Source organism: Euleptes europaea, chromosome 6 (genome assembly GCF_029931775.1).
Source record: "Euleptes europaea isolate rEulEur1 chromosome 6, rEulEur1.hap1, whole genome shotgun sequence".
Classification (NCBI taxonomy): Eukaryota; Metazoa; Chordata; class Lepidosauria; order Squamata; family Sphaerodactylidae; genus Euleptes; species Euleptes europaea.
In genome coordinates this window covers 7,141,939-7,159,759 of record NC_079317.1, presented here as the reverse complement: position 1 = coordinate 7,159,759, position 17,821 = coordinate 7,141,939, and the positions used below count along the sequence as shown (strand labels likewise).

The following is a 17,821-nucleotide window of genomic DNA, read 5'->3' as shown; positions in this document are numbered from 1 at the left end:
AAGGTCACCCAGCTGGCTTCATGTGGAGGAGTGGGGAAACAAAATCCAGTTCACCAGATTAGCCTCTGCAGCTCATGTGGAGGAGTGGGGGATCAAACCCGGTTCTCCAGATCAGACGCCACCGCTCCAAACCACTGCTCTTAACCACTACACCATGCTGGCTGGTAGGCACAGTTCTTCCCAGGGGGCACAGCGTCACCACCCAGACTGACGGCAGGCTGCAATCGTTGCTGTGGCGGGCCCTCCCAAGCTCTGGAGGCTTGGCAGCTGCCCAGCAATGCCATCCCTTGGTGCCAGCCCTGCTTGAGATCTAGGGTTACCAGGTCCCTCTTTGCTAACAGCAGGAGGTTTTGGGGGCGGAGCCTGAGGAGGGGGGTTGGGGGAGGGACTTAAATGCCATAGAGTCCAATGGCCAAAGAGGCCATTTTCTCCAGGTGGACTGATCTCTATTGGCTGGAGATCAGTTGTAATAGCAGGAGATCTCCAGCTCGTACCTGGAGCCTGGCAACCCTACATCGGCGGGAGGGTTTTGCGTCAGAGCCTGAGGAGGGCGGGGTTTGGGGAGGGGAGAGACTTCAATGCCATAGAGTCCCATGGCCAAAGCGGCCATTTTCTTCAGGTGGACTGATCTCTATCAGCTGGAGATCAGTTGTAATAGCAGGAGATCTCCAGCTAGTACCTGGAGGTTGGCAACCCTATTGAGATCAGATTCCCTGACTAATCTGCTTGGGTAAGTTAAAATTGTGTTACGGTAAAACTATATAGACTGATGTTAAGTTTTAATGTATTCCGGTGAGTAATTTTGGTTTTAAATTTTGGTTTAAAGCAACAGGAACAAAATCAGAAAGTCAAGATTTTCCTGTACAGTTGCAACTGACCTCTGATGAAGCTAATGCAATTAGCGAAACACCGATAAGATTCGAGAAACCTTGTAAGCTTGCATAGATTGCTGCAACCTGCATAAATTGTTTTGTTGTATAACTGGAATCATTTGTTCGAAATCACGTTTTTGAAGCCGCATAAACCGTCATATCCAATGCATCAGTGGTACTTTATGTATATGTGCATACCTACAGGATGGCAACTCTATTGAGATCAGTTTCCCTAACATTTGGGGCAAATGGCAGAGCACACAAAGTGAGAGGGATTGTGTATCAAATCCCACAGGGCCTGTAAGAGAGATGTTCCTGCTCCATCCTTACTTCTGCCTTCTCCTCTTTCTCACCTGACTGTTCTACCACTGGTACTAGAATGAAAGGCACCATCTGGGTTTTTTCTGGGCTTAATTTGTTCAATTTTTTAGGATATATCATAAGCTTTCAACTGTAGTTATTATATTATTGCAGTGTACTTTAAAATAAATTGGGATATTGTTGATGCTGTTGTTCTGGATGTGAGCTGCCCTGTTCCTGACCTCAATTGGGAAAGGGTGGGATAAAAATCTAACACACACACAAACTTGGTTGGAATTCAGGCCAAATTCCCTTGCAAATTAGGTCACTGCTACAAGCATCTTCTAAAAAAGAACCATGTAGAGCAGAGGTGTTAAACATAAGGCCCGCAGGCCGGATCCGGCCCCCTGATAGCTTTTATCCGGCCCGTGAACCAGCCAAGGCAGCCACCCCGCCCCCACTCTCGATCTGGCCCGGCCCGACCAAGTGGCATTTATGTCATATCCGACCCTCGTAACAATTAAGTTTGACATGCCTGATGTAGAGGATCGGGAGGAATTACCTCTCAGCGTATTCCTCAGGGTTTGGAAGACATCCGATTTGGTCGTGTCTATTGTAGTCGCGGCCTCGTGGGTGTTGGCAACTTGCGCGGCCTTTTCCATTGCTCTTGCAGGGGGGACTTGCCCCTTTGGCGACGGATTTGTGGCAAGGACCGGATTCTGGCTGGACAAAAGCGTTGCTGACTCTCCCCACTGCATAGTACCACGGGCTGACCCGGTCTGAAGGGTTTTGCTCCCTCTCGCTATGGTGGTGGATAACCTTGGCGGCAAGACCCTTTTCACCTCGTCGTCGTCTTCCCCTCTTCCCTCTCCTGGGTAAAACTCTCTTACCGTTTGGGGTCGGTTCGCCACCATAGCCACCGTGCCCTTTGCCTGGACGGCGGCTCTTGGTTTTGTATCATCCCAATCGTCACTCTGCAGCGCCGTGGCCGGGACGGCCGTGGCAGGCCCGAGCATGACTTTTGCATTCCCCCAAGCGTTGGAGGTGTCCTCTTCCTGATTTAAGAAGGCCTCTGTGGAAACATGGCCGGCTTTTGTGGCTGTCGCTAGCGAGGGGGCGTCTCCATTTGAGACCGGCTCGGAGTCAAGCAATTGTCCGGCAGGGGGTGGGAGACTTGGGGACTGATCACGGGGAAGCCCGAACAATGAGTCTTCCGTGGTCAACTGGGGTACTCCGGCATGGCCTACGCTTCCTCCTTCTTCCAGGATGCTTGGTGAAAAAACGTCCCCTCCCAGATTCCCCATCGAATCGTCCCCTGCTCCTTTACTGTCCCCTTCCGTCGTCTCGCCCGCAGTACTACTAAAGGCATGGTCCTTGACATTAGCGCTTGGAGACGTCACTGCCACAGGTAGCGAGGATTTGCGCGAGCCCTTTTCTTTCTGTTCTGTCTCGGGCTCGCTGGAAGCAAGCCGGCTTTCCGTTCCAGCAACCCACGAGACAGCAGGGGTGTAATCAGGCAAACCCTGGTGTCCCAAGAGACCCTTAACGCCTACAACGGTTTGTGGTGTCGCTTGAACCACCACGTTTAATGAGATCCCCGATGGTTCAGCTGAGGCTCCATACGGGCTTTTGGAGGAGGCAGCGCCGTCGGTTTGCTCCGACAACCCCAAGTGACCTTCCAGACTCACCGTGCTCACATTATCTAGGTCTTGTAAACGGTTTTCTGCCGGCGCAGCCTGGTGCTGCAGTTGCCTAGCGTGCTCCTGCTCCGAGTTTTGGAAGGCGAGGCATTGCAGGCTGCAGGAGCCAAGCAGAACGAGGCAGATGGCGACGCAGGAGGGGAATGTCGTCGATCTGTTCATGCTGGAGGGGAGGCAGGCGTAGAGACGAGCCAGGCGAACAGTCCCACTAAATACACCCTAGAAACAGAAGAAGAAGAGTTAGTTTTTATATGCCGACTTTCTCTACCAATTAATCAAACTGGTTTACAATCACCTTCCCTTTCCCTCCCCACAACAGACACCCTGTGAGGTAGGTGGGGCTGAGAGAGCTCTAAGACAGCTGTGACTAGCCCAAGGTCACCCAGCTGGCTTCGTGTGTAGGACTGGGGAAACCAACCTAGCTCACCAGATTAGGGTCCATCGCTAATGTGAAGGAGTGGGGAATCGAACCCGGTTCTCCAGATTAGAGTCTGCCGCTCCTGTAAAGGAGTGAGGAAACCAACCCGGCTCACCAGATTAAATGAAAGAAAAGTAGGGGTACTTGAAGAATAGTTGGTTTTTATATGCCGCCTTTCTCCACTACTTAAGGAAGAATCAAACTGGCTCACAATCACCCTCCCTTCCCCTCCCCACAACAGACACCCTGTGAGGTGGGTGGGGCTGAGAGAGTGTGAGTAGCCCAAGGTCACCCAGCTGGCTTCATGTGGAGGGGAAACAAATCCAGTTCACCAGATTAGCCTCCGCCTCTCATGTGGAGGAGTGGGGAATCAAACCCAGTTCTCCAGATTAGAGTCCTCCAAACCACCACTTTCAACCACTACACCACACTGGCAGGAAGCAGAAGACAGCTCTCATGTCCACTTCCTTGGGAACGAGTGCTTTGGATTCCCATAAAACATCAGAGATGGTCCCACCGACCCCAAACATAACAGATTCATGTGAAGGGGTCTTAGACTGCAGTCCCCAGAGTGGTACCCATGGGTGCCCCAGTGCCCACTGACATCTTTTCTGGTGCCCCCAAAGTGTGTTGAGAAAGTGGACCAGACCAGGTGGGGCTTCTGATTGGCCATTGGAGATTTGATGGGCTGGGCAGATTTTTTTAAACGGTTGTTTTGGCGGCAGCTGCCACCACGGCACAAGGATCTTCCCTGTGAAGCTGAAGGTCAGCTGGGGCGAAAATTATGTAGCTGGCTCTGCCTCCTGCAGAATCCATTTTAATGGCAGCCGTTTTGGGGCTGCACCCACCACCCTGTGCCAGAATGCCAAAGGGGCTGCATGCTCCAAAAGGTTGGCGACCCCCTGCCTTAGATCAAGTCTCACCATTGGTCCACCCTGTTAAAAGTCGCCTATGCTGACGCCAACAGCTCTCAGACAAAGGGTCTTTCCCCCATCGTCTGCTAACTGCAGCTGGATTGAACACATGAAGCTGCTTTCTAAGACATCCCGTGGTAAGGCTGCCAGCCTCCAGGTGGGGCAGGAAATCTCCTGGAATTACAATCGATCTCCAAATGACCGACACCAGTTCCCCCTGGAGAAAATGGCTGCTTTGGAGGGTGGACTCTATGGCATTGTATCCTGCTGAGGTCCCTCCCCTCCCCAAACCTGCCTGTCCCCAGGCCCCACCCACCCCAAATCCCCAGGAATTTCCCAAACCAGAGTTGGCAACTCCATCTGGTGGGCTCCCTTGACGGACAGAGGTGCTGGTAGCTGCCATCCCTCGAAGTACGACCCTGGACACGAGTCAGTGCCGAAATTAGAGCACTTCTTTCACTGTTAATCCAGCAGCAGCTAATTGTGGGGGGGGGGGGGGAAGAAGCTCAAAGCAAAGATTAATGATATTGCTTTCATGGGTCTCCTCTGCAGGCAGATGGCTTGCCCTCCCTCCCTGCGAATTCCCTTCCTATCAAAGACCGATTCACCCAAAGCAGAGAATTCAATGGAACCGTTCTTGCTCCTTGGCAGGTATATCTGTATCTACCCAGAACGTTGCTGCTGGATTCGAGACCAGTAGCGCTGGGGTTGCCAGGTCCCCCCTAGCCACCAGTGGGGCGGGGTAGGGGGTAGGGTTGCCAGCTCCATTTTGAGAAACTCCTGGAGATTTGGGGATGGAGCCGGGGGTGGCCAAGAACCTCAGTGGGGTACAATGCCATAGAGTCCCTCCTCCAAACCACCCATTTCATTTTCTCCAGGGGAACTGATCTCCGTAGTCCAGGGGATTTCCAGCTGCCACCTGGAAGCCGGCATGCCTAAGTAGCGCCTTAGTGGCCACCAAGATTTTGGGAGTATTGTGTTCTACTTCCACGCTTTACTACATTTTTGGGAGAGTGAAAAAAACTATTTTATTTATTGATTTGCATTCTTTATAGTCCGCCTTGTCTCCGGGACTCAAGGCGGAGAAAAAGAAGAAGGCGGAGAAGGAGAAGAGAAGTTGGTTTTTATATGCCGACTTTCTCTACCACTTAAGGAAGAATCAAACCTCCTTCAATCACCTTCCCCTCCCCACAACAGACACCTTGTGAGGTAGGTGGGGCTGAGAGTGTGTGACTAGCTCAAGGTCACCCAGCTGGCTTCATGTGGAGGAGTGGGGAAACAAATCCAGTTCACCAGATTAGCGTCCGCCTCTCATGTGGAGGAGCGGGGAATCAAACCCGCTTCTCCAGATCAGAGTCCACCGCTCCAAACCACCGCTGCAAACCACTACACCACGCTGGCTCTGAACAGAGTGAGTCAGTACAATCGACAGGATGGGACAATGCAATAGGATTTGGGTTGCAGAACCCACCAGAACTCTAAAACAACAGAACGGAAGCAAAGCATAAGTATTAACACAGCACATTACACGATGCAAAAAGTTGCATGCTAGGATCCTACTTGATCAGTTGCATAACCTCTCAGTAGGAATAAGGAACCTTGGGTCTTGAACCATATCAGGTCAACAATATTATGGGAGGCTACATGCCCCGTGAAAAAATATGATTTATGGACATTAAGTATAACTGAAGAATTTATGGATATTAAGTACAACTGAAGAAGCCAATCAGGCGAAATGACCACTTATCTAGAAGTGTCGTCTTTTGATTTATTATTGGAGCCTTCCTTGCATTCTCCCCGGAGAGACGGTCGGTCTGAAGCACGGCCATCGTGGGAAAGTTGGGTTTCATAGGAGTTTTTCTTCATGGAAGTCGGGTTTGACTCTTTTTGGTTTATGAACTTTACGTTTGACTCTTTTTGGTTTATGAACTTTACATTGGATTCTCCTATGAACTGGGAATGAACTTGAATTCCTTTTGAAATATTGCTTTGGTGTATTTGGTTTGATGTTTACTATTTTTTTGGTTATTATATGAACATGAACAAATGTTTTTGTACCATACATTTTTCTAGTTGTATTTATTGTGATTGAGCCACGTGCTGTTGTTCTTATCTACTCAGTTCTTGTCAGCATAGGTCTTGTGTTTTTTCTAGAGGATCCTACTTATAGCAAGCTATACACAGAGGGGGGCATTAAGAAGAAGGTCAGCCCTCCCCTGGAAACTCGAGCCACCTTAGGGAGATCGGCTTCAGATGCTGAAAATGCTTGTTGTAGGGAAATTCTGAAATACGAGACATGGTTGCAGTTTGCATCTTTGGCTCAAAGGTAGAGCACCTGGCATCTCCAGTTAAAGCATCTCTAGGAGCAAGTAAGGTGACCAACCCTCCAGGTGGGGCCTGGCGTTATCTTAAAAATTACAACTGACCTCCAGGCGACAGAGATCAGTTCCCCTGCAGGCAATGGCTGCTTTCTCAACGGCATCACATCCCCTCTGAGCTCCTTCCCCAAACTTTGTACTCCCCCCCCAGGCGCACACCCCCCCCAGAAATCTCCAGGAATTTGGCAAGCTGGAGTTGACAGTCCAAGTAGTAAGCATTGGATGTAGGGTTGCCAACCTCCAGGTAGTAGCTGGCGATCTCCTGCTATTACAACTGATCTCCAGCCAATAAAGATCAGTTCCCTTGGAGAAAATGGCCGCTTTGGCAATTGGACTCTATGACAGTGGTTCCATATGGCCCCAGGATATTCCAAGGGGCCCACAGGTGAAAAATGTGTAAATGGGGGGGGGCACGGCACAAGACTAGGGGGCCACAGAGGGATGTGAGAAGTGAAGAAAACAGAAACACATGAAAACCTAACACATGACTTTCTTCATTGCACTTCTATGCATCGTTGGCAACTGTGGATTTTTGTATCGCTGTAATCTTGTGCAACGGTGGTAGAGGCTTTGTTCTCCCTTGTATGGGAACACTGTTGTTTATTAGCGTGTTGTATTCCGTTTTTGTGGGGTATTTTTTTTTTGTAAATTTCAGTTTCCCAATAAGAACTGCATGTGTGCATTTTGTGTGGCTGTTTGCGCTTCCTTGCTCCTTGGCTATTTACAAACAAAGCATTTAAATAGCTACCTTTCCACCAGTAGGACAGGGGGGCCACAGGAAGGAAACAAGGTGGGCCACGGTCGGAAAAAGGTTGAGAAACACTGCTCTATGGCATTGAAGCCCCTCCCCTCCCCAAACCCCACCCTCCTCGGGCTCTGCCCCCCCCCCAAACCCCACCGGTGGCAAAGAGGGACCTGGCAACCCTACTTGGAGAAGACCCTTCCCTGCCCGGGATCCTGAAGAGCTGTTGACAGTCAAGAGCTAAAAACTGAGCAAGGGACCCCCAATCAGGTGGCTTTAAGGCAGCTTTATGTGAGTGCAGAACTCAGTTCAGTGAGATCCGGGTTCAAATCCTTATTCAGCTCTGACGCTTTGGAGCAGCTGCAAGCACTCTGCCAGGTCTGCCTCACAGGGTTCTTAGGAGGATAAAAAGGAATAGTGACCTTGCATGGGGAAACTGAGGCCCGACTCACACATTCAGAGAGCGCGCGAGAGAGAACGACAGCAACACTGAAGGTCTGCACCGCAGGTGACCCTCCCGAAGCCAAAAGCAATTCCCAGCGCCATCGTAGGCTGAGTTACATCCTTCTAAGCCCACTGGACTTGGAAAGGTGTGACTCTGTTAAGGATGGCACCCCCCATGGTCATATAAACGTTTTGCCGCTTTGCCTTTGACTTGGCCCACCCCAAACACCAGGTGCTGACCTTGTGTAGCCTCTGAAGTGGTAACATGCCCTGTCATGTTGCCATCAGCTTCATGACAGACGTGGGTATAAGTTTTACTTATATATATATGCCTTGACCTGGATGGCCCAGGCTAGCCCAATCTCATCAGATCTAGGCAGCTAAGCATGGTCAGCCCTGGTTAGTACTTGGATGGAAAGACCAAAGAGGAAGTCCAGGCATAAGGGATGCCAGCCTCCAGGCAAAGCCTGAAGATCCTCTAAACTACTGCTCATCTCGACTACAAAGATCAGTTCCCCTGGAGAAAATGGATGCTTTGGAGGGTGGACTCTATGGCATTGTACCTCACTGAGGTCTCTCTCCTCCCCAGGCTCCACCCCCAAATCTCAAGCAGTTTCCCAACCTAGATTTGGCAACCCTACCATCCCTCAGGGGGACATGGCAAACCTAAGTCCACATGAAGCTGCCTTCTACTGAATCAGACCCTTGATCCATCAAATTCAGTGCTGTCTGCTCAGACCGGCAGAGACTCTCCAGGGTCTCAGGCAGAGGTCTTTCACATCACCTACCTGCCTAGTCTCTTTAACTGGAGATGCCGGGGACTGAACCTGGGACCTTCTGCACGCCAAGCGGAGGCTCTACCACTGAGCCACAGCCCCTCCCCATGGCTCTCAGGCAGAGGTCTTTTCACATCACCTTCTTGCCTGGTCCCTTTAACTGGAGATGCCGGGGATTGAACCTGGGACCTTCCGCATGCCAAGCAGATGCTCTACCACTGAGCCACGGCCCCTCTCCAGGATTGCTATGCAGAGACAGGCAATGGCAAACCACCTCTTAACATCTCTTGCCTTGAAAACTCCATGGCCCTGGGGTCACCGTGAGTCGGCTGCAACCTGACAGGCCAAAATTGTTATGCCTTGACATGGATGGCCCAGGCTAGCCTGATCGCATCGGCTAGTGGATGGCATCAGCTCTCAGAAGCTAAGCAGTTCAGCCCTGGTTAGGACTTCGATGGGAGACCACCCAGGAAGGACACAACGGGTTGAAATTAAATCAAAAATCCAGAAACAATGGATTGAAATTAAATCCAAAGAGTTTCCGTCAGGAAGAACTTTCTAACAGAGTGCTTCCTCAGTGGAAGAGGCTTCCTTGGGAGGTGGTAAGCTCTCCTTCCCTGGAGGTTTTGAAGCAGAGGCTAGATGGCCATCTGTCAGCAATGCTGATTCTATGACCTTAGGCAGATCATGAGAGGGAGGGCACCTTGGCCATCTTCTTGGCATGGAGTAGGGTCACTGGGGTGTGAGGTAGTTGTGAATTTCCTGCATTGTGCAGGGGGTTGGACTAGATGACCCTGGTGGTCCCTTCCAACTCTATGATTCTGTGATACTACAGAGAGCCAATGTGGTGTAGTGGTTAAGAATGGTGGTTTGGAGCGGTGGAGTCTGATCTGGAGAACTGGGTTTGATTCCCCACTCCTACATACGAAGCGAGCTGGGTGACCTTGGGCAAGTCATTCTCTCTCAGCCTCACCTACCTCCCAGGGTGTCTGTTGAGGGGAGGGGAGGGGAAGGTGATTGTAAGCTGGTTTGATTCTCCCTTAAGTGGCAGAGAAAGTCGGCATGCAAAAACCAACTCTTCTTCTTCTAATGGCAAACCACCTCTGTTTGCCTCTTGCCTTACAAACCCCACGGTCTTGGGGTCGCCATAAGTCGATGGCCCTTTCCACCCCCATCCAGCAAAGCCCAGACAGTGCGTGTCTACAAACTCCATTTTCCCCTCCCTTCTCCCAAATCCAGAGACCAGTTTGTCACAGAAATAAGCAGTGCAAACAGCGTTGACTCTTTCTCCCCAGCCTTCTTGGCTTCCGTTTCAGGAGGGTGTCCAGAAATAGGATTCCTTGTTTTAAAATATTGCAATACCCCCCCCCCCAAAAAACATAATGGACACCTCCCCTGACTCTGCACCAGAGAGCTCCCTGAAGATTTTCAAGGGGGCTGTTGCCAACCGTCCTAGCCGGCTTCTGTGCGGAACCGGAGAAAGAGTGAATGCTTTAACTTTGGCTCACCTTTCCCAGATCCCCAGTTCTTTCAAATCTGTCGCCCGTCTGCATAATAAAGATGAAGCATTTGTTTTGGCGGGGAGGGGGGCTACCAAGAGAGAGGAGCAGTAGCCTCAACTTGGGTTGCTGCAACGGACAATAATTGGGACCCCAAAATAGGAAAAGGTCACACTCCTGGATTATCTCTCCCTTGTTTTGCTTTGCAGATCTCCGCAATCCTTTGCCTGGGAATGCCATCCCCCGGTTGTCCAAGAGCCAAGAGAAATGAATGAAATCAAAGCCATGCGTTTGGTTGTGTGTGTGTGTGGGGGGGGGGAGAAATCTGATCTTTGCAGAAGAAAAAGAGGGGGCAGGCGAGAGAGGGGGGAGGAGGAGGAGAGAGCCCAAATCCCCAAACAAAAGGCAGACCGGGCCTGCAGCAGCGGTCAAGGGGGGGGGGGGGAGAGAGAGAGAGCCAGTGGCTCATTCCAGAGACAAAGAAAGGAACCCGATGCAACCCTCCGGATTCTTTGGGTGGGGGCAATGCAAAGCTTTCTCTGGAGGGGGGGGGATTGCCAGCAAAGTCAGCTTGCTTTCACTCACACACACACACCCACACCCCAAAAAAACCCAAGTCAAGAAGAGATTGCAATGCATTTAGGAACCCTGGACAAAGCCATGGAGAAGCTAGCACGGTAGACTTGCCCTTTCCGGACCTGAGCTGCCTTCCTCTCCCCCCCCCCTGTAAAACAGCCCCCCTTGCAAAACAGCCCCCCTTGCAAAACAACCCCCCTTGCAAAACAGCCCCCCCCCCTGCGCCAGCCCTGCCTTACCTGGGCATCCGTGGCCCCCCTCTAGGCCAGCAGCATCTTCAAAGGATGCGGGAGGCGCTCCCGGCTGGTCCTCGGCTGCATCCCGCTGCCAGCATCCCGCTCCGGGGCTGGCTCCTCGAGGGGGGGGGGGGGCTCCGGCTCGGGACCGTCAGCAGCCCCTCCCTCCCCGGCTCCCAGGCGGGGCAGAGGCGGGAATCACAGGCCCCGCCCCCCCGTCTCTAGCACCGCCCACAAGCGGGCAGGTGGGATGCTCTCTGGGGTTTCCCTGGAGGCATCAAGTAAAGTGTTTGCAGCGATGCCCAGGGTGTGGATCTCCCTCGCCAGGGCTTGACACCTTTCAGGGTGGCCACCGTAAGGCGGTAGCCGGCACCCCACTTGGGACAAGAGCCTAGGGTAGCCAGGTGGTGGCTGGAGATCTACTCATGATGCATACCTATTTTCTCCAGGATCGGAAGTGCATGCCTATACTCTTAGGTGCTGTGGAACATAGGCAGGGCAACGCTGCTGCTGCAGTCGTCCTGCTTGTGGGCTTCCTGGAGGCACCTGGTTGGCCACTGTGTGAACAGACTGCTGGACTTGATGGGCCTTGGTCTGGTCCAGCAGGGCCTTTCTTACGTTTCTTATGTTAAGGAGAGACTTGGGAGAGACTTTTCGGTGCTTAAGAGACAGTGTGGTGTAGTGGTTAGAATACGGGAGAGCCAGGTTCCAATCCCCATTCTGCCTTGAGAGTGGCTGGGCGTCACACACCTTAGGTGAGGCCTGATCTACCTCACAGGGTGGTTGTGAAGGTGAGAGAGGAGGAGAAAGCTGTAGAAGATTTAAGAGGGCAGTGGACATGTTCATGGAGGAGACGGCTATCTGGGCTACTAGTCAAAATGGATCCTAGTCATGATGCATCCCTATTCTCTCCAGGAACAGAGGAGCATGCCTAATGTATTAGGTGCTGTGGAACACAGGCAGGATAAATGCTGCTGCAGTCGTCTTGCTTGTGGGCTTCCTGGAGGCACCTGGTTGGCCACCGTGTGAACAGACTGCTGGACTTGATGGACTTTGGTCTGATCCAGCAGGGCCTTTCTTATGTTTCTTATGTTAAGGCTGGAAGAGGGGAGTGGACATGTTCATGGAGGAAAGGGGTATTCCTGGCTACTAGTCAAAATGAATACTAGTCATGATGCATCCCTATTCTCTCCAGGATCAGAGGAGCATGCCTAATGTATTAGGTGCTGTGGAACACAGGCAGGATAAATGCTGCTGCAGTCGTCTTGCTTGTGGGCTTCCTGGAGGCACCTGGTTGGCCACCGTGTGAACAGACTGCTGGATTTGATGGGCCTCGATCTGATCCAGCATGGCCTTTCTTACGTTCTCCTCTTCTGGGATTACAACCGATCTCCAGGCGACAGAGATCAGTTCCCCTGGAGGAAATGGCTGCTTTGAAGGGTGGACTATGGCACTGAAGTCCCTCCCCTCCACAAACCCCGCCCTCCTCTGACTCCACCCCCCCCAAAGCCTCCAGGTATTTCCCAACCCAGAGATGGCAACCCTAGGCAACACAGCAGGGAGGACGTACGGTTGACAACAGCTTGGAGGGAAAACGAAAATGCCCTGCCTCTTTAATGGAGGCTTAAGAAAGGTTGCCAACCTCCAGGTGGTCAACAAAATATTTACTTGAGCTGCAAAATTGGAGCTAATCAAACATATGCAGCCACTATGGCTAAAATAAATGAAAACCAATGACACAATTATGTCCTCATTGCATAATGTAATTAGTCATATGTTAATTCACAAATGACTGAGTAACATATGAGGTGTACGTGCTGCACCTTTGCTTCAGTGTGCAACCCTTAGTTACGTGCAAAATTTACACAGTAAGCACTGTTAGTTCAACACATTATACAATTCTTGTAACGCCAAAATTAACAACAAGACAGGATATTGTCCTGTTTCAAAAGATATTTCTTCAGTTGTTTAACAAAAATGTTCTTTTAAATGCTGTCTTCTTCTTTGGCTGCCGCTCCTATAAATTTAGCGGTTTTTCTTAACTGCCGCTTTTTTAACTCCAGCGGTTGCAAATCAATCCTCATTTTTTTTAACCATGTGTGTTAAGTGCCGTCAAGTTGCTTCCGACTCATGGCTACCCTATGAATGAAAGTCCTCCAAAATGTCCTATCTTTGACAGCCTTGCTCAGATCTTGCAAATTGAAGGCTGTGGCGTCCTTTATTGAGTCAATCCATCTCTTGTTGGGTCTTCCTCTTTTCCTGCTGCCCTCAACTTTTCCTAGCATGACTGTCTTTTCCAGTAACTCTTGTCGTCTCATGACGTGACCAAAATACGATAGCCTCAGTTTAATCATTTTAGCTTCTAGGGTCAGTTCAGGCTTGATTTGATCTATATTTTTAACCATAGTGGCTGAATATGTTTGATAGCCTCCAGGTGGTGGCTGGAGATCTCCCAGAATTGCAACCAATCTCCAGGCATCCGGTCTCTGTTCCCCTGGAGGAAATGGCTGCTTTAGCATGTTAAATGTTTGGCATGATGCCCCACTAAGGTCCCTTCTTTCCCCAGCGTGGTGTTGTGGTTAGGAGTGGTGGTTTGGAGCGGTGGGGTCTGATCTGGAGAATCGGGTTTGATTCCCCACTCCTCCACATTAAGCCAGCTGGGTGACCTTGGGCTAGTTACGGTTCTCTTAGAGCTCTCTCAGCCCCACCAACCTCACAGGGTGTCTGTTGTGGGGAGGGGAGGGGAGGGGAAGGGAAAAGTGATTGTAAGCCGGTTTGATTCTGCCTTAAGTGGTAAGAGAAAGTCGGCATATGAAAACCAACTCCTCTTCTTCTTCTCAAACCCTAAGAACATAAGAAAAGCCCTGCTGGATCAGACCAAGGTCCAGCAGTCTGTTCACACAGTGGCCAACCAGGTGCCTCTAGGAAGCCCACAAACAAGACGAGGGCAGCAGCACCATCCTGCCTGTGTTCCACTGCACCTAATATAGTAGGCATGCATTTCTGATCCTGGAGATAATAGATATGTCCTCCTTAGGGTCAACCCCCAAAGCTCCACAAATTTCCCACCTTGGAGTTGGCAGTCTTACTGTGGAGATGGGCAGCTGAAGCTTCACATGGTAGGGAGGTAAATAACATCACCTGGTGAAAAACAGCCCATTGAGTCTCTATTAAAGAGACAGGACCTTTTTCCCCAGGTTGTAGGCAACCCTAGGACACACCTCAGGGGCTCAGGCTCCTCCTGGCTACAGGTGATGGGCATCACCTCTTTGGACCTCACTGGGGTTGCCACCCTCCAGGTGGAGTCTGGGGATCTCCTGGAATTACAACTGATCTCCAGACTACAGAGATCAATTCCTCTGTGTAAAATGGCTACATTGGAGGGTGAACACATGAATACATGAAGCTGCCTTATACTGAATCAGGCCATCAGTCCACCAAGGTCAGTATTGTCTACTCGGACTGGCAGCGGCTCTCCAGGGTCTCAGGCAGAGGTCTTTCACATCACCTACTTGCCCAGTCCCTTTAACTGGAGATGCCGGGGATTGAACCTGGGACCTTCTGAATGCCAAGCAGATTCTCTGCTACTGAGCCACAGCCCCTCCCTCTATGGTCTAAAGAGGTCCCACCCCCCTTCCTAAACTCCACCCTTCCCCGGCTCCACCCCCAACTCTCCAGTAATTTCTCAAACCGAAGTTGGCAACCCTAGACCTCATAGGCTGGATCCGAGCTGAGCAACCTGTGTTTTTGTCCAATAGTTACAATTTTCTCTATCTGAAGAGCTGGACTAAATTTTCCAGTCATGGAAGGGGGTGTTAGTTACTGCATCCTACTGCGTCTAACGAAGGAGCTTCGACTCTCGAAAGAGAGGTCGTGGAGAGATCTGGGATGAAGAAAATGCTACCAGAAAGAAACTGTTGAAGAAAGTCACACACACACACACACACACACCCTACACACAGAATTTCAGCTTAAAGCACCATCTGCCACATTCCCTGAGGTATTGAACTTCAAAATTAGCCTGGCACAAAAAAATAAAAATATAAAAGAGGAATGAGGGAAACCACCCTAAGGCAAAAGAAAGGCCCAAGGAGACATTTTCAGGGGCACCTTGGATGAAACTATTCTATTCCTATTAATTAATGCTCATTAAGAAGGTATTGTCCTGACCTGGATGGCCCAGGCTAGCCTGATTTTATAAGATCTTGAAACCTAAGTAGGGTTGGTCCTGGTTAATACTCAAATGGAAGACCACTGAGGAAGTCCAGGGTTGCTAGGCAGAGGCAGGCAATGGCAAACCACTTCTGAATGTCTTTCGCCCTAACCTGGATGGTTCGATCTCAGAAGCTAAGCAGGGTCGACCCTGGTTAGGACTTGGATGGGAGACCACCAAGGAAGTCCAGGGTTGCCACACAGAGGCAGGCAATGGCAAACCACCTCTGTTTGTCTCTCGCCTTGAAAACCCTACAGGGTCCCCATAAGTCAGCTGCAACCTGATGGCATTTTCAACACACACAAGGTATAAGAACAGAGAGCAAAATGTTTCGCTTGATGGCCACAGCACTTGGGTCTCTGCCTGCTTGTTAGGGCTCCAAATGGGATGTCCTGTCGTCCTGTTTCCAGTGCCACTGGGGCTGGAAACAGGAAGAGCTAGTGTCCCAATCAAAGCCCCCAGCAGCAGCCAGAGACCTAGATGTGGTCCTCTCTGCAACCCCAGTGGCCTTAAAGCGTAGTGTAGTGGTTAAAGGTCGACCTAGGATCTGGGAAACCCAGGTTCGAATCCCCGCTCTGCCACAGAAGCTTGCTGGGTGACCTTGGGCCAGTCACACTCTCAGCCTAACCTACCTCACAGGGTTGTTGTTAGGATAAAGCAAGGAGAGAAATGCTGCTTTGGGTCCCCATTGGGGAGAAAGGCAAGCTATAAAGTAAGTAAATTAATAATTTTTAAATAATTTTTTCAGACCACTGTCCTGTTAGCTAGTGTGCAGCTGCTGTGAAAAAGCAAATTCCATGCTGACCATAATTAGACAAGGAATAGAGAATAAAACTGCTGCTATCATACTGCTCTCTATGGTGAGAACACACTTGGAATACTATGCACAGTTCTGGTCACACCTAGAAAAGGATATTGCAGAGCTCTATAAAATTATGTACGGTATGGAGAGAATGGGAAGGGAGACGCTTTTCTCCCTCTCTCATAATACCAGAATGTGGGGTCATCTGCTGAAGATGGAGGGTGAGAGATTCAAAACAGATAAAAGGAAGTATTTCTTCACACAATGCATAGTTAAATTGTGGAACTCCCTGCCCCAGGAAGTGGTGATAGCTGCCAACTTGGAAGGCTTTAAGAGGGGAGTGGACATGTTCATGGAGAAGAGGGCTATTCATGGCTACTAGTAAAAAAATGGATACTAGTCATGATGCATACCTATTCTCACCAGGATCAGAGGAGCATTCCTATTATATTAGGTGCTGTGGTACACAAGAAGGATAATGCTGCTGCAGTCGTCTTATTTGTGGACTTCCTGGAGGCACCTGGTTGGCCACTGTGTGAACAGACTGCTGAATTTGATTGGCCTAGGTCTGATGCAGCATGGCTTTTCTTATGTTCTTATGAAACTTCTTTATACTGAACCAGACAATTGATCCATCAAGATCAGTATCATCTACTCAGACTAGCAGCAGCTCTCAAGCTGAGGCCTTTCATAACACCTCCTTCCTAATCTTTTTAGCTAGAAATGCCAGGGATTGAATTTGAGACCTTCTGCATCCCAAGCAGATGATATACCACAAAGCCACGGTTCCTTCCTCAAACCCCCTTCTAAGCCCATTGACTTTAGGATTGTGCTGGAAGTCATGTAACGTCATGTAACGTAACAACTTTGTTAAGTAAGATGTTGGTGACAACTTTATAATAAATGCAGCTTGTTTCTTCTCTCTTAACACAGGAAATACTTACAAGGTAAATAGTCAAGTCAAGTTTTATTTCGATACAATATCAGCTCTAGGTAAAAATCAAAGTTAGGTTAAAATAATAAAATAAATTAAAAAAGATGATGATTCTGGAAGGATGATTTGAAGAAGAGGAGGAAAAATCTTCTACTGGGAAACGTTTTCAGTTAGCCGTTTACGAATCCCACTAGACCGGAGGCAGAATTTGGCTACTTGAATGGTTATCTCCCTAGAGGAGTCTGCTAAGAGAAGGGAAACTTTCGTTTCTTCTGTTCTCCCAGGAAAGGATGACAGTATGGGGAGAATGTACTGCGATCTTATGTCGTTGTAGAAGGGACATTGCAGCAGAACATGTTCTATTGTTTCCACTTTCTCTGTCTTGCGTGGGCATAGTCGTTGATGAAAGGGAGTACAGAGATACCTGCCTTCCAGGACAGCTGAAGGTAAGGCATTGAAACGTGCAAGAGTAAAGGACCTTCGATATTTGGATACTTCCAGGAATCCAAGGTAGTCTGCAGGGTGGGACAAGGTAAATAATAATAACCACCACCACAAGAAATATCTTCAGAAATAAGACTAAGCATGAGATTCTGCAATCCTTGATATGTCTGTCTTATTGTATCAATACCCAATAACAATAAAACAGTAGGAGGTTGAAGATTCAAAGCAGTTTGTTTTATTGGCCAATACACAAAACGCCTGGTGAAAATTGCCCAAAGCGCAGGACAATTCACACACACATCAAAGGAGTGCAAGCATGAATATAGACTTTGATAATGGGTGGTTACAGAGGTGTAATACACATGTAAGAACCCAAATGCCCAACACTCGGGACCCCCACATTAGCATAACCTATTACAGAACTGAAGGCGGTTACAGAGAAAGTGATGATCTCATGCTCACTAATAAGCAAGAAGACCCTTCAGTGTCAGGTGCTGCTCTGTTTGATCCTAAGTTACTGCAGTTCTTCTTATCTTGGATCCTGACAGCTGCCAAGGCTAACAGCTTATGAGA

The 17,821-nt window shown here is 49.7% G+C and overlaps 1 protein-coding gene across 1 annotated transcript in view; it reads right to left on the bottom strand.

Moving 5' to 3' along the window:
- The window catches only part of ARMH4 (armadillo like helical domain containing 4), a 46,805-nt gene extending 43,771 nt beyond the window's left edge, over positions 1-3,034 (bottom strand). Inside the window, exon 1 of the mRNA XM_056850694.1 lies at positions 1,735-3,034. Coding sequence (XP_056706672.1) covers positions 1,735-3,034 — 1,300 coding nt within the window. The remainder of the gene's footprint in view (positions 1-1,734) is intronic.
- Between the last annotated feature and the right edge of the window lie 14,787 nt (positions 3,035-17,821).